A 12994-nucleotide genomic window follows, 5' to 3' on the forward strand; every position below is an offset into this window, starting at 1 on the left:
CTAGAGCAAGATGAGATCAAACCTCATAGATTCGATGTGTGGCCGCACGTCACAGTTATTTTACTGCAGTATTCGAATATTGGCTCATCTAAATTAACTTTTCATTTTATTAAAAGTCAAAATATTGACAGACAGACGAAGCAACGTTCGGTTTTTGAAGAGAGCGGCTTCAGTGATAAAAGACGCACGCAAACGCAGGATACACTCTAGAAGGGCTATTCAATATTGCTTTTTTAACATTCAACGCATAATAATCAAGTGCAAAAAGAAGAGCTGAACTTCTGAAAAGTGATTATACGGTTGTCGCGATGGTTGCTTGTTTCTCTGCAGTTGGCTTGTCAGTGCTAAATATTTTTGTTTTAATAAAAAATATATTATTATTAATTAATAAACATTGTGAGATGATGGTCGCGTGATTTTTAAAATAAGGGTATGCGTTGCGTATTTATGGCTATTGGTCTCATCTACCCGCGACCAACTCAAAGTTAAATATCAAGTAGCCGACTTTTTGATTACCTGACCTGCAGATCACACATCACAAAGCAGGACTCGTGAATATGAAAGAATCACACATAACAAGGTTTTATGAGTCCCCAATATGCAATTAGCTTGACTCCATAAGGTAACTTACACTGCACACACTTTGTGTAATGTGTGAAGTCGTGGACGCATGTCAGGATAACTAGTCTTTTAATTATCCGTGCTTAATCATCCTTAATGGATTTGCATGGTCATCAATAATGTGTGTACATTTTTGGCTTGGAATAGCCTTCTGTTAAAACATTTTTGTGTTCATCCTTGCTATAAGGAAAAAATATATACATAAATAAATAAATAAATAAATAAATAAACTTAGGATTTAGCCTAAGGATTAGCCTGTGCTGTAGGTTTAAAACCGAAAGCGCTAATAATAAACTTTACTCCTATTTGAACGATTAAGTTATATATTAGGAAAAAAAATCGATCGCTGGAGCCACACATACAATAGGCCTATTTCAAGAATTCCCACTTAGATATGCTTGGCATTTATAGCAGGTTTGGCATGCTGTCCCGGGAGAGAACCCTGAGCTCGGAGATATTTGAGCCCAGGGCTCCCACCCGATCTAGAAGCATATCAGGGGATCCGAGATCAGGTAGGTGTCAATCGCTCCCCTTTTAACTCGGGACATAAAGCTAGAAAGTTTTTACTATATCGGGCTGCTGGATATAGTGATTAAGGAATGGAACGAAGAGTAGAGGGCTCCAGTTGGAGCAAAGTTTGAAACAGACTCCTGTGGGAGCCAGAGTGGGGGAGGGGGTTGGAGGGAGACAAGTGAAGGGGGGCCAAAAGGGGTGGGCGGGTTGGCTCATTAAGAGTCAAAAATATGCTCGAGTAACACTCCGAACGGAGATAAAGCAGGGAAGTGGCAGCGCTATATATAAATATATATATATATATATATATATATATATATATATATATATATATATATATATATATATATATGTCAGTATATTTATATATATATATATATATATATATATATATATATATATATATATATATATATATATATATATATATATAATGAGTTTCAGTGGCCTGGGGGGGGGTCTGGGAAAGGGGATTTGGATGGTGAAGACTCCTGTTAGAGGGTGACGGGATGAGTTAGGTGCTCGAGGAACACTCCGTGAGGAGATGACAGCGCTTTTATAAATATATATTTATGTACGTGCATATATATATGATGAAGGTTGCTAAGGCCTAGGAGGGGCAGTGAGATGACTCCTGCGGGAGTCAATGCTCAGGGTAACACTTCTGCAGAAGTCAGAGTCTTAGGGGGGCAGGGTCCGGCAGGAGTCGGAAAATGGGAGGGGGCTGTGAAGACTGCGGAAACGGCCGGGGTGGCAGGGTGAGGGGGGCTTGGATGAACTCCAATTACCTACGTGGCTGGGGGAGAAAACTGTGTTACTCTGGCTAGAAGGAAGAAAAAGAAGAAGGTAAGGTGGCTGGGTCATGCCCTCGCCCTTGAGTGGATGTGGGTTGATGGCTGACGAGAGCCATCTGGGCTTCTTTGGGGGGCTAGTGGCTAGGACGTATGTCTTGAAGGCATCAGATGACCACCTTCCTAGAATCTGGATTTGTTGCTGCCCTTTGTACTTCTGTGATGGCTGCTCATATTCTGAAACATAGTATAGAGGAATAAGAGAAAGTAATTCAACAACTCAACCTGGTGAGATTTATCTTACAGAATATTTACTAAACATTAAATGTAAGAAATTAATCCAATTAAACATTCGTATACAGAAAACTTGTATACTAAAATCAAGCCGATTCGACAGGTTGTCACCTATAGAGCTGCAGACTAATGGTGTTGCAGTAAACAAGCGGCAAGCTGTCAAATCTTAGTAGAATTTCACTGATTACGTAACTACCTAGTATCCTGACATTCACAGCTTGAATACAGTCAGACTTTAGCATACAATGATACCTTGTACAACAAAAAATTTTATTATCTTGTAAAGGAATCTAAGACTTTCTAATACTTAAAAGGCCCTCGAACTTCTCTATGTTGACTTATCAGCCCCCAACACCTTCTAATACTCCGCAAACGCCCTGTGTAAGAGTGACCGGGAGTGGGTCTGGGGGAAGCCTGTGAAGCAAAGAATTACTATAAAGCAGGGTTTTTCAAAGTCTAAGACAGTGGGCCTCCCTTTTGATACAACTTATCCATTGGCGCCCCCCTCCTCCCAAACACGCACACACGCGCGCGCACACACACACACACACACACACACATATATATATATATATATATATATATATATATATATATATATATATATATATATATATATACAGTATATATAAAGACACAGACAGATGTCAGACTGTTAACTCACTTTTATCACCATTTGTATGAAAGTGCAATTATTTACAGAGTAATAACAAGTATTTTAATATAACGTTTTTAAAACTAGGATGATGGTTTAATATGAATAGAACAGATTCAAGAACTGTCCATCCCAGTCAAAACAGTCGAAGTTTAGTGGGTCTCATGCTGTCATTAGCCAAAATATTTTTACAGACCACACATAAAGGTCGTGGTTCATCAGCTGGTCCTGTCCACGTAAGTCCTAAACTCAAATACTGATCATCATATCGTCGTCTTTTGGGTTTAAGCCCTGAACTTGAAGGCTTTTGTGGTGAGGGGGCGTGGCCGAGAGCTGTGGGAACGGAGTGAGGCCAGAGCGTAAGTGGATACACCTGCGGTGGTGCGCACCTGCCTCGGATCCCACGGAAGGAGGAACATAAAATCATAAAAGGATCATAAAAGGAGGAACGAGGGCAGAGGAAGCCGAGAGAGGACCGGACCTGGACATATTTTACTTTTGCTTTCAGTTTGACGGCAGTCTCCGTGAAGAGCTGCCGTCTGTTTGTTTTGGTTTAGACGGCAGCCTCCGTGAGGAGCTGCCATCACTGTTATTAATAAATCACTTTAAAACTGCTTCGGTTCTCCGCCTCCTTCTTCCTGGCAGCCAAAGGGCCGTGAACTTCATTACAGCTTTGAATCGGGGGGGTCTCAGAAACCGACCCATTGTATTAGCAGGCATATACCTGTATTGGCGGGCTTGACAAACAAAAGCGAATTCACAGCTATGGTCTTCTGGGTAAAAAAGGTTTTCTTATATCTGACGTATTATTTTTTTTGCTTTGTTTAAGTAAAATGTTTAAGTATAATAAAAAATACATATAATAATTAAACTTAATAATTATATTTTTATTATATTATATTTTTTTACGCGCCTCCCCTGACATGCTCTGGCGCCCCCCAGGGGAGGCGCGCCTCACACTTTGAAAACCCCTGCTATAAAGCATCTCTAAATCAGAATTGTTTTACTGGGCGGTTTGTGTCATCTATAAATGGAGAAGAGGGGTGGGGTGCAGAGGGAGAATAAGGCTCGGCGGAGCGACTCTGCTATAGCGGAAGTGTGAATGGTTGTCAGCATTGGAGCATTATGAGTGCTAGATATTGTGATATGAAGAGTAAATGGGGGGGGGGGGGGGGGGGGGGGTTGAATGTATAATAGAATGTCCTTGTGTAATTGATCTGTTTGCTTAATAAAGAAAGAGCGTTCTACATCCTGCAAAGTTAGATCAGCTATGCTTTGATGGGATGTGGGATGAAATTTGATGTTAGCTCGGAACTTCTCAAAACCAAGTCTAGTGTGAATATGACATCAAGGGTGTGGGCTGTATGGGTGGAAAAGTATCTTTGCGTCAGTGTGAATGCATTAGGAATGGATGTAGAATGTGATGGGTTGAATGAGGGCAGTTTCAGGAGCCGGCAGTCGTGAACTCTAAAATGGAAAAACAAGAGAGAATTAGAAATTGAATCTTTGCAACATGGCACATGTACAGCAGACATAATTAAATGTATTATTATTATTATTATTATTATTATTATTATTATAGGCCCCATGAGATGATAGTGGAGTGGAGTTTAAACCCTTTACTAATATAGAAGTTGTTTAAAAGTGAATATATCTAACACAGTCAAAGTATGAAAGGCTACTCCATAGCCAGAAATGTCCTCCTCCTGTTTGTTGCAGTCAAGCAGGAAATTGTTTCTTTGCCATTTCACATCTTACTGCCATTATAAAACTGTCTATGACACTCGAGAGTCACTATTGGCATGTTACAAAAGAGATAAAGCTTGATGTGTAGGATCAGTGCACTTTTCCATAGATGTATATCAGCGTATGAATGTGTTGTGGACAAATGTTTATGGATTAAATAGCCTGGTCATTTGCATTCAAACTACTTCAGCTGTCAGAATGTTATAGACCTGTAGACCAGCGGGAGGCTGAGAGGTGAGTTCTTCGTTTACGCACTGTTCTCGCCAGACTTCCTTTTAAATCATGCACGTTACCGAAAGTGGACCGCTAACGTTAGGTGATCAGTGAGTTTGGCTTCCTTGGGGTGGCTTGGATCGCCGGCGTTTTAAGTTTAGTCGGAGTTGTGGCTTGTGTAGAGTGGGGCAATTGAATTAGAAGTTGGAAGAGCTGATGTGCCAGCGTCTTGCGGGGATTCGGTCTCGATTGCTGGCGGGGCAGCTGCTGAAGTTTTGAGGAGAGCGAGGTTCTGGCTGGAGGAGTTGTTGTTTGTTGTTCTTCCATGTCAGAAGGTTAAATGATCCTGAAGCATAGGTTAAATGCTGGAGCGTTTGTAGCGGGAAGCATTCTTCCAAAAAGAAGATTTTAAGAGCAATAAGGAGAAAGTGATCCATTTATATTAAGCTAGGATCATTCTGATTGGATTATTAATGATTACAGATGAGTGGCCAGCAGTGCACAATCATATCACATGCTCCTCTTGAAGTTTGTTTATGAAACTTCACTTATTCGATCAGATTTTTTTGTAAATAAATATGTGCTACTTCACTGACCAGGGGGCTGTTCCAGAAAGCAGGTTATGTGACATACCGGGTAAGTTTGAGAGAAAGTAGGTGGATAACCACAGCTTTGGTTCCAAAATCGGAGGTAACTTCTGGGTATGTTAAGTAGCCATAGCAATTTGCTCTCTGAAGATAACCTGCTCCGGAGCAGGTTATGTTCAGAGAGTAAGTTGCTATGTTCCAGAGTTTGTCTGTTTCAGAGAGTTTACTGAGCATTGCGTGCTCTTTTGATGAGAATATTTATGGATGTGGACACACAGATACAAGTTTTTTCATTGTGAGAGGGTTGTAAGTGCATAGTTTTTTTCATTACCAAATTTATAACGTTAATGTATTTAACAAACCTTTTTGAAATCTGCGTATCATTACACAGTTGATTCAGAGCACGGCAACAGTGTACGGACAGTGCGTTGTTAATGAACAACGGAGCGCACATTGGAGCGAGTTCGAATCTCACTTACAGATCTTGTGTTTTTTCTCTCCTTCTGCACCCCTCACATTTTTCTGTATAATATTATAAGAAGTGGCAGCTTTGTCTTTTGTAGGAAAATATATCTATAATTTAAGATGTAGGACGTCGTTCATATGTATACATTCACGCACACACACCTACATTTTTCAATATTATATTTTTTTCAGGGTTTCCAAATGCTATTGTGTGCATTAATTGCAGCCGGTTTTAAAGCTCCATCAGACACTAAAGGACACTGATAATATGAAATCTGTCCATAGTATAAATGTGCAGGTACAACTTAATGTTCTATCCTTAATCTTTTGGTGTTTCAACTATTAAACTCATTACTGCTTCCACTTACCAGCTCATATGTGATGACCCCACCTCATCACTATATTTTGAGGCTAAATGGCTGATTTTCAGAAAGTAATGATTCAAGTGTATAATACAAATATAGTAAAAAAAAAAAAACTATAAAGCAAATGTTGCTTTACACGATGTTTATTTTTATTATATTTTATTATACAATAGAATCATTACTGGGCACTACATTGTTACTTGCTGGAGGACAAAAGATACCCTTTTCTGCCTTATACGATGACTGGTATCCAGCCATTTCCTGCCTGGTCTTGGCTGGTCAGGCTGGGAGATGACCAGCTAAAACCAGCTTGACCAGCCTAGCCAGGCTGGGAGCCCAGCCAAAACCAGCTATGTCCAGCTTAAACCAGGCTAGAAATGACTACAACCCCTCTAAAACCAGCCTGGTCGACCAGTTAAAACCAGCCAACCAGCCTAGGCTGGTTTAAGCTGGAATTTTCAGCAGGGCAGTTGAATACAGTAAAAAAAAAAGTTTAAATCTTTATCTTTGAGTGAACAATCCTTTGCCAAAGAAATCAATAATCAGCTGGTTTTGCTTCCATTTTTATTTTAAGGTGAAGTATGTTTCTTAGTCCTCTCTATGCTCCAAATTCATCCTAACTTGTCTTGTTTTTGCTACTGAAGAGGTCCTTTGTGCTGTTTTAAAGGTTAAATCATCAATATTGGTCAGTGTAAGTGTGTTAAATCTGTATTTTTGTAAAAATGCCAAAAACAAAATCCATTTAAATTTTTTTTTTACTGTTTTCAACATTTAGTTTTGATTTCAGAAAATTAATTTTAAAACATTCATTCTTAAAGAAAATTGATTATTGTAGTCATGTGTAGTGTAGTCAATCTACTTAATAGATCATAAAACTTGAAGCTCAAGTTTTGTTCATTCAGTCAAATATTTTTGTGTAAATAAATAAAGGCCACAACTGCTTCACTGAATTAAGTCAAAGCTGTAAGCCTAGCACAAGTATTAGCCTGTGCTGTAAGTTTAAAACAGAAAGCAGAGATAATAATCTATACTCTTAATTGAATGTTTAAATTATATTTTTGGATGAAAATCAATCGCTAAAGTCATAATGATAAAATAGACCCATTTCATTTCTAGCGTCCTGAGACTCACTCAACATAATGATACTCTCAGCAGCAATAACACCAGTAAATGAGTGCATGATTGTGAAATTGGAAGTAAAAGGATCGTGTGATGTGAGAGGTTTTCTCTGTATAGGCAAAACGCTTACAGTTTAATTGATCTGTGAGTTATCCAGCATAAACAAAAGATTATTATTTAAATTAAGACTATTTAGGAGACGATCACCCTCTGGGAAATCTGTCAAAATGATGGACAGCCTTCAGCTTTTTACATCTCTGCTGAAAAGATGTATTTAAAAAAATAAATAAATGTGCGAGAGACACACTTCAGGTAAATCACATCTGCTCTTCAAGTTAATAGTTTAATTAATTATGAATCAAGTGTTTGAGGGGGAAAAATGGTAATTGGACGTGTGCAAATAAACATATTTATGTAAGAGAAGCAGCACAAATGAAACAAACAAAAAAGACTATTTGGGATGAATTTAGAGCTTGGTGTGCCGAGTGACCCCAAAAACCTAAATTTAATATTATTTAATACATAAAAACATACAAAGCACAATAAACAAGAGTATTTGGAGAGGCGACTGGAGACGTTATAGTCATCAATACAAAGTCATTGTCCAATATTTTGATAACAGAAGCAGCACAAATGAGTCTTTCACTGTCCCACACTAGCACAAATGAAGCAAACTAATTTTAGGCTAAATTTAGAGCAGTTGGTGGAGCTAAAAACATTCACAAAGACTACGATTATTTTAACATCTGAAAAACTAAAGCAGCACAGATAGATTTCCCCCACATTGATTCAAACTATTTTGCTGCTCAGAGTTGGGTTTGGGCTCCTCCTGTTGTCCTCTGTGGAACTGCAGTCGGTGTGGTGCACAGGTGTCGCTCATTACCACTCACACCAGCGGCCTATAAATAAGAATCAGTAAAGATACAAGCATCATTGAGGACAACAGCAGAATCATGGTCGCTCTCTGTTTATTGCTCACCTGTGAGTTTCTGATTGAGTTGAGAGAGCCTTGAACATTAATGTGTAGTTTTGATGATGTGTTAAATTTCTCACTGGATTGTATTTTTTACAGATAATAATGTGAATCTGTGTGAGATTAGCAGTGCACGTGTGTTCATCAGTTTTCTTGTTTTTCAGTGGTGTTTCTGAACTCCATTCTGCTGATATCTGCAGATGATTACTGTAAGAGGTCTATTGGTAAGAGTTTCTCATTTCCAAAATTATTTGTAAATTCATTTTTATAATGTGTAATTCTAAAAAATATTAAACATTTAGGTTTCATAGTATGTATGTTGTTTGTAATGGTCATTAGCTCGAGTGGCCTAGGTCTACCAGTTTAAGTTCCTATTAAGGCATTAAAGTGAAACCCTTATTTTGCAGACATAGCAACTGCGTGTGAGCACTCTGTCCTTGATCTGTCCTGTCCAGGTAAAGTGTTGAAGTGACACAATCCATTAAACTTGATTGTTCTATAATGCTGCAGCTTTAATAGTCACATGCCCCACTATTTGCTTCTGTCTCCATGTAGATCATACTAGGATCAAGATCCTTGCAGCAAACTATGGACGTACAGAAAGAAGAATCTGCAGCTACAGACGTCCATATGGGCAGCTCCGAGACACCCACTGCTATTCACCAAACTCTGTCCTCATTGTGGCAAGAAGGTATAATGTTTACAAATGTATGACTACACTAAATGGAATCAAGGCCAGTTAATCAAATGGGTTTCATGACTTGTCCTTTCTGTGCTGTAGCTGTAACTGGAGAAAGCGCTGCTCTGTACCAGCCACCAACAGTGTGTTCTCTGATCCTTGTGTCGGCACATACAAGTACCTGAGAGTCAAATACTGCTGCAGGCGTAAGTTATTGTTCAGGGCAACCAAGCTGCACAAGTGATTTTAATAACTGATGTGCTTGTTTCTGTCTTGCAGGTCGTAGGGGCTGATCTTGTGGATTTGGATCTGTCAACATCTCAACATTGGCTGGACCAAAAAGAAACCTTTGAGGCTTCACAAAGATTAATGATGGGTTTTATTTCAATAATTCCCAAAAACATGTTTCAGTGTAAACATGACTACATTGACATTACTGTAGGTTATAATGGCTTCCATAAGGATTTCTTTTTCCTAGCTAATCCTGCTGTCCTTATGTATTGTGTTGGGAGTTTACATTTCAATAAACGCCCTTCAGAACGTAACTGTCAGTTTTTTTTTTTTGTAATTATTATTTTTTTTTTCTTCCCCTCTTGCCCTACCTTACTGGTAGTTTCCTGACTGAATTTAAAGATTAATTTGTAAAACCGTTTGAATGAAGTGGTTAAGCAGAGCAGTTTGCTTTTACTGTAGCTTGTCAGTGGCTAGCTAAATTGTATTGACAGAATATCTGATAACACAAAATAAATTAACAATCTACTGGCTAAAGTGATTTCTTAACTATAATTAGGTGCTAGATAAAGTTGGTAATATGTTACCACATTAGAAACAAACCAAATCTATTGGCTAAAGTGTTTGAAACCCTAAGTTTGTGTTTAAACATAATACATTTTGGAGCAAGGTCGAGTACATTGACAAACTTCATTTTAGGATTAGGAATGCTTGCGTAAATCAAATTTCAGTCGTATTGTTCAAAGGTTAGATGTGTTTCTGTAACCATCATGCTCCAAATAGTATTTTTGTTGTTGGTAAAATTGTGCTGCTTCGCTTGTTTTTAAGCAGATTTGTGGGGGGTTTTTGTGTGTGAATTGAGCTTTTTTTGCAATATTTTTTTTTTTTTAAATCTCATAGTAGAAACCCAATCCTATTAAACAAATTAATGTCAGAAAATTGTTAGTTAAACATTTTTAAGGTAAACTTGTTTTTAGTTTTCTGAAGCCGCACATACAATAGGCCTATTTTATTTCTAGTGTCCGGAGATTCACACAAACCAATGAAGTTGGTGTGCACTGGCATGGCTCAGTACCAGTCACATCAGTGGCCTATAAATATGAATCCGAAATCTCAAGTAAATACTCTAGAATTATTATTATTAGAACATTTTGAACTGACACTATCGGAAAGCTGTTAAGTCGTTTGTGAATTGCTAGTAAGATCAAACAGAACAACTAGAACAAACAGAATCTAGGCCAGTTAATCAAATGGGTTTCATGACTTGTCCTATTAATGGTGTAGTTATAACAGGAAAAAGTGCTGCTCTGTACCAGCCACCAACACCAAATTCTCTGATCCTTGTGCCGGCACATACAAATACCTGAGTGTCAAATACTGCTGCAGGCGTAAGTTATTGTACAGGGCAATCAAGCTGCTCAAGTGATTTCAATATTTAATGTGTCTTTCTTTGTTTCTCCTGCAAGTCGTAGGAGCTGATCCTGTGGATTTACACAATTTTTTTTAAACATCTCCACATTGGCTGGACAAACCATTTATGAGGACTGATCATGGGTTGTATTAAAACTAATTCCCACAAAAGCAGTTTGTAGAAGCAAACTGGCAAATCTATTTTTTTTTTCTTTTTCTTTCTGTTTTTAAAAAAATTTGCTAATCTAACCCCAGGAGAATTCCTGAGCTATGCAACACCCCATGAGAAGTCTTTAAACATCTTTTACAAATGCTGCACCTTACAATAATACCAGTAAATGAGTGAAATTGAGAAATTGGAAGTAAAGTGCTGTGATGTGAGAGGTTTTCTCTGTTTCGGCAAAACACAGTTTAATTGATCTGTGAGTTATCCAGCATAAACAAAAGATTATTATTTAAATAAAGACTATTTAGGAGACGATCACCCTCTATTAAATCTGTCAAAACGATGGACAGCCTTCAGCTTTTTACATGTCTGCTGAAAAGATGTATTAAAGATAAATAAATGAATGTTTATTCATAAATATTAATTATTCATAATTTTGAGAGGATCACGTGATTATGATTGAACACGACTGGTTCTGCATTAGCTACGTATAATCCACCAATCAGGCCAGTCCTAACCCACTATAAAGAGCCAGGGTTTCTCACTACAGCCATATTCCATATTATAGAACACACTGCTCCATAGCAACTCCAACAGCATCTCAACCTTCCACTTCAAACTGCCTCACACAATGCAACCTCTGTGTCTTCAACCCAATTCTCCAACTAGATCACAGTCAAAATTTGATCACCGTCCACGAATTATGCCTAAATGCTAGATGCCGGTAATCCAAGCTGAACTCTCACCGCTCATAACGTACATAACACGTTTTAAAGGGAAGCCTTACAAACTTCAACAAACATTGAACATTTTTCTTTTGAAAGACGAATCTAGCTTGAATAGAATGACTCGCCTCTCAAGCAAGGGTCTAGGCAGTCCAATACTTAAAACCTTGGTCCACAACTTATTTATTTGTAGATAAACATCAATGTTAATCATATAAACTACTTGCTGTAATGCGTTCAATAGAGCAGCGTCTCCAGTCATAACACTAGTGATTTTGTCAACAAAATGGCCGCCGGCCTTTTTTTGCACCTTTGATTGACACTCTTTTGCAGGCACGTGCACACTTCGCGGGAGTTCACACAACTCTCTGATCCACTGAGTTATACTCCCTCATTGTGTCACTCCAGCTGTCCTCCCATCTACTTCCATCATAACATTTCTGTAAGAGCACACATAATAACACATTTCAGGTAAATCACATCCGCTCTTCAAGTTAATAGTTTAATTAATTAAGCATCAAGCGTTTAAGGGGGAAAATTGAACATATGCAACTGAACATGTTTATGCAACAGAAGCAGCACAAATGAAACAAACAAACAAACAAGACTATTTGGGATGAATTTGGAGTTCTGTGTGCTGAGAGACCCCAAAAACCTAAATTAAAACTATTTAATACATAAAAACATACAAAGTGTCAAAAGACGTCTGTTCTCCGCGTCTCATGGCTTCAAACGCCCCCACGTGTTCATTGTGTGTCAGTATTGTCTTCTGAGGCGCAAGTACATTTATTAAATAAAGAAAATATTGACACAGCTTCTCCTACCACAGTAAATTCTGTTTTTTACTGTTGATATTTTGCGCCCGCTTAATCAGGAAATGAAGATTTTGTTCTCTTTGTCTCGTTGGATGGAAACGCTGCTTTATTCGCACATATCTTTTATGCAATATTCCAGTTTTGCACATAAATTTAATTAATATTTTTGGACGGAAACATAGCTATTGCATATATTTCAATCACACAAAGAACAAATTCATCTACGAGAATGGCTTGTCCTTTTTAAATAAATAATTAGCTTAAATTCACTGACCTTCGACAGAGACATGTACTGTTACTAGATTAATGGGATTATTACTCCTTCTAAAAACTATTGTTTAGTTCTGCTTACATTCTAAAAGTCATATGAACCTCTATTACATGATCAATAATAGAGGTAGACACACAAGTGCACTTTTACATCTATTAAAACTGATCAACGTGTATAAAAGTGGGAACGTGTAAAAAATGTATTAACGTCACACAACATTGCTTATTTTATTAAACTTAAATATTTATATACTTTAAATCTAAAATTATGCATTAACTCGAGCAGCTGTTTTCCCACGCTACTGTCTCTGTTTCACTTATGCAGTGGTGTTGCTTTTTTAAATATATGGTCATAT

General features: G+C 37.9%; 1 protein-coding gene across 1 annotated transcript; it reads left to right on the forward strand.

The window, feature by feature from the left end:
• Positions 1–8298: 8298 nt before the first annotated feature.
• Positions 8299–9567, forward strand: si:ch211-250e5.16. Its single transcript, NM_001100404.2, has 6 exons — positions 8299–8350; positions 8507–8566; positions 8750–8797; positions 8898–9033; positions 9124–9227; positions 9301–9567. Exons 1-6 carry the CDS (start codon positions 8323–8325, stop codon positions 9312–9314), a joined length of 390 nt encoding a protein of 129 aa, NP_001093874.1. The 5' UTR covers positions 8299–8322; the 3' UTR covers positions 9315–9567.
• The last annotated feature ends 3427 nt before the right edge of the window (positions 9568–12994 follow it).

This window comes from Danio rerio, chromosome 22 (assembly GCF_049306965.1).
Source record: "Danio rerio strain Tuebingen ecotype United States chromosome 22, GRCz12tu, whole genome shotgun sequence".
Lineage (NCBI taxonomy): Eukaryota > Metazoa > Chordata > Actinopteri > Cypriniformes > Danionidae > Danio > Danio rerio.

Excerpts from the sequence above, each read along its gene's own strand:
- si:ch211-250e5.16 (NM_001100404.2), top strand. The coding sequence starts at position 8,323 with ATGGTCGCTCTCTGTTTATTGCTCACCT. Across the intron at positions 8,351-8,506 it reads TCTCTGTTTATTGCTCACCT|TGGTGTTTCTGAACTCCATT; the intron begins GTGAGTTTCTGA and ends CTTGTTTTTCAG. Across the intron at positions 8,567-8,749 it reads TTACTGTAAGAGGTCTATTG|ACATAGCAACTGCGTGTGAG; the intron begins GTAAGAGTTTCT and ends CTTATTTTGCAG.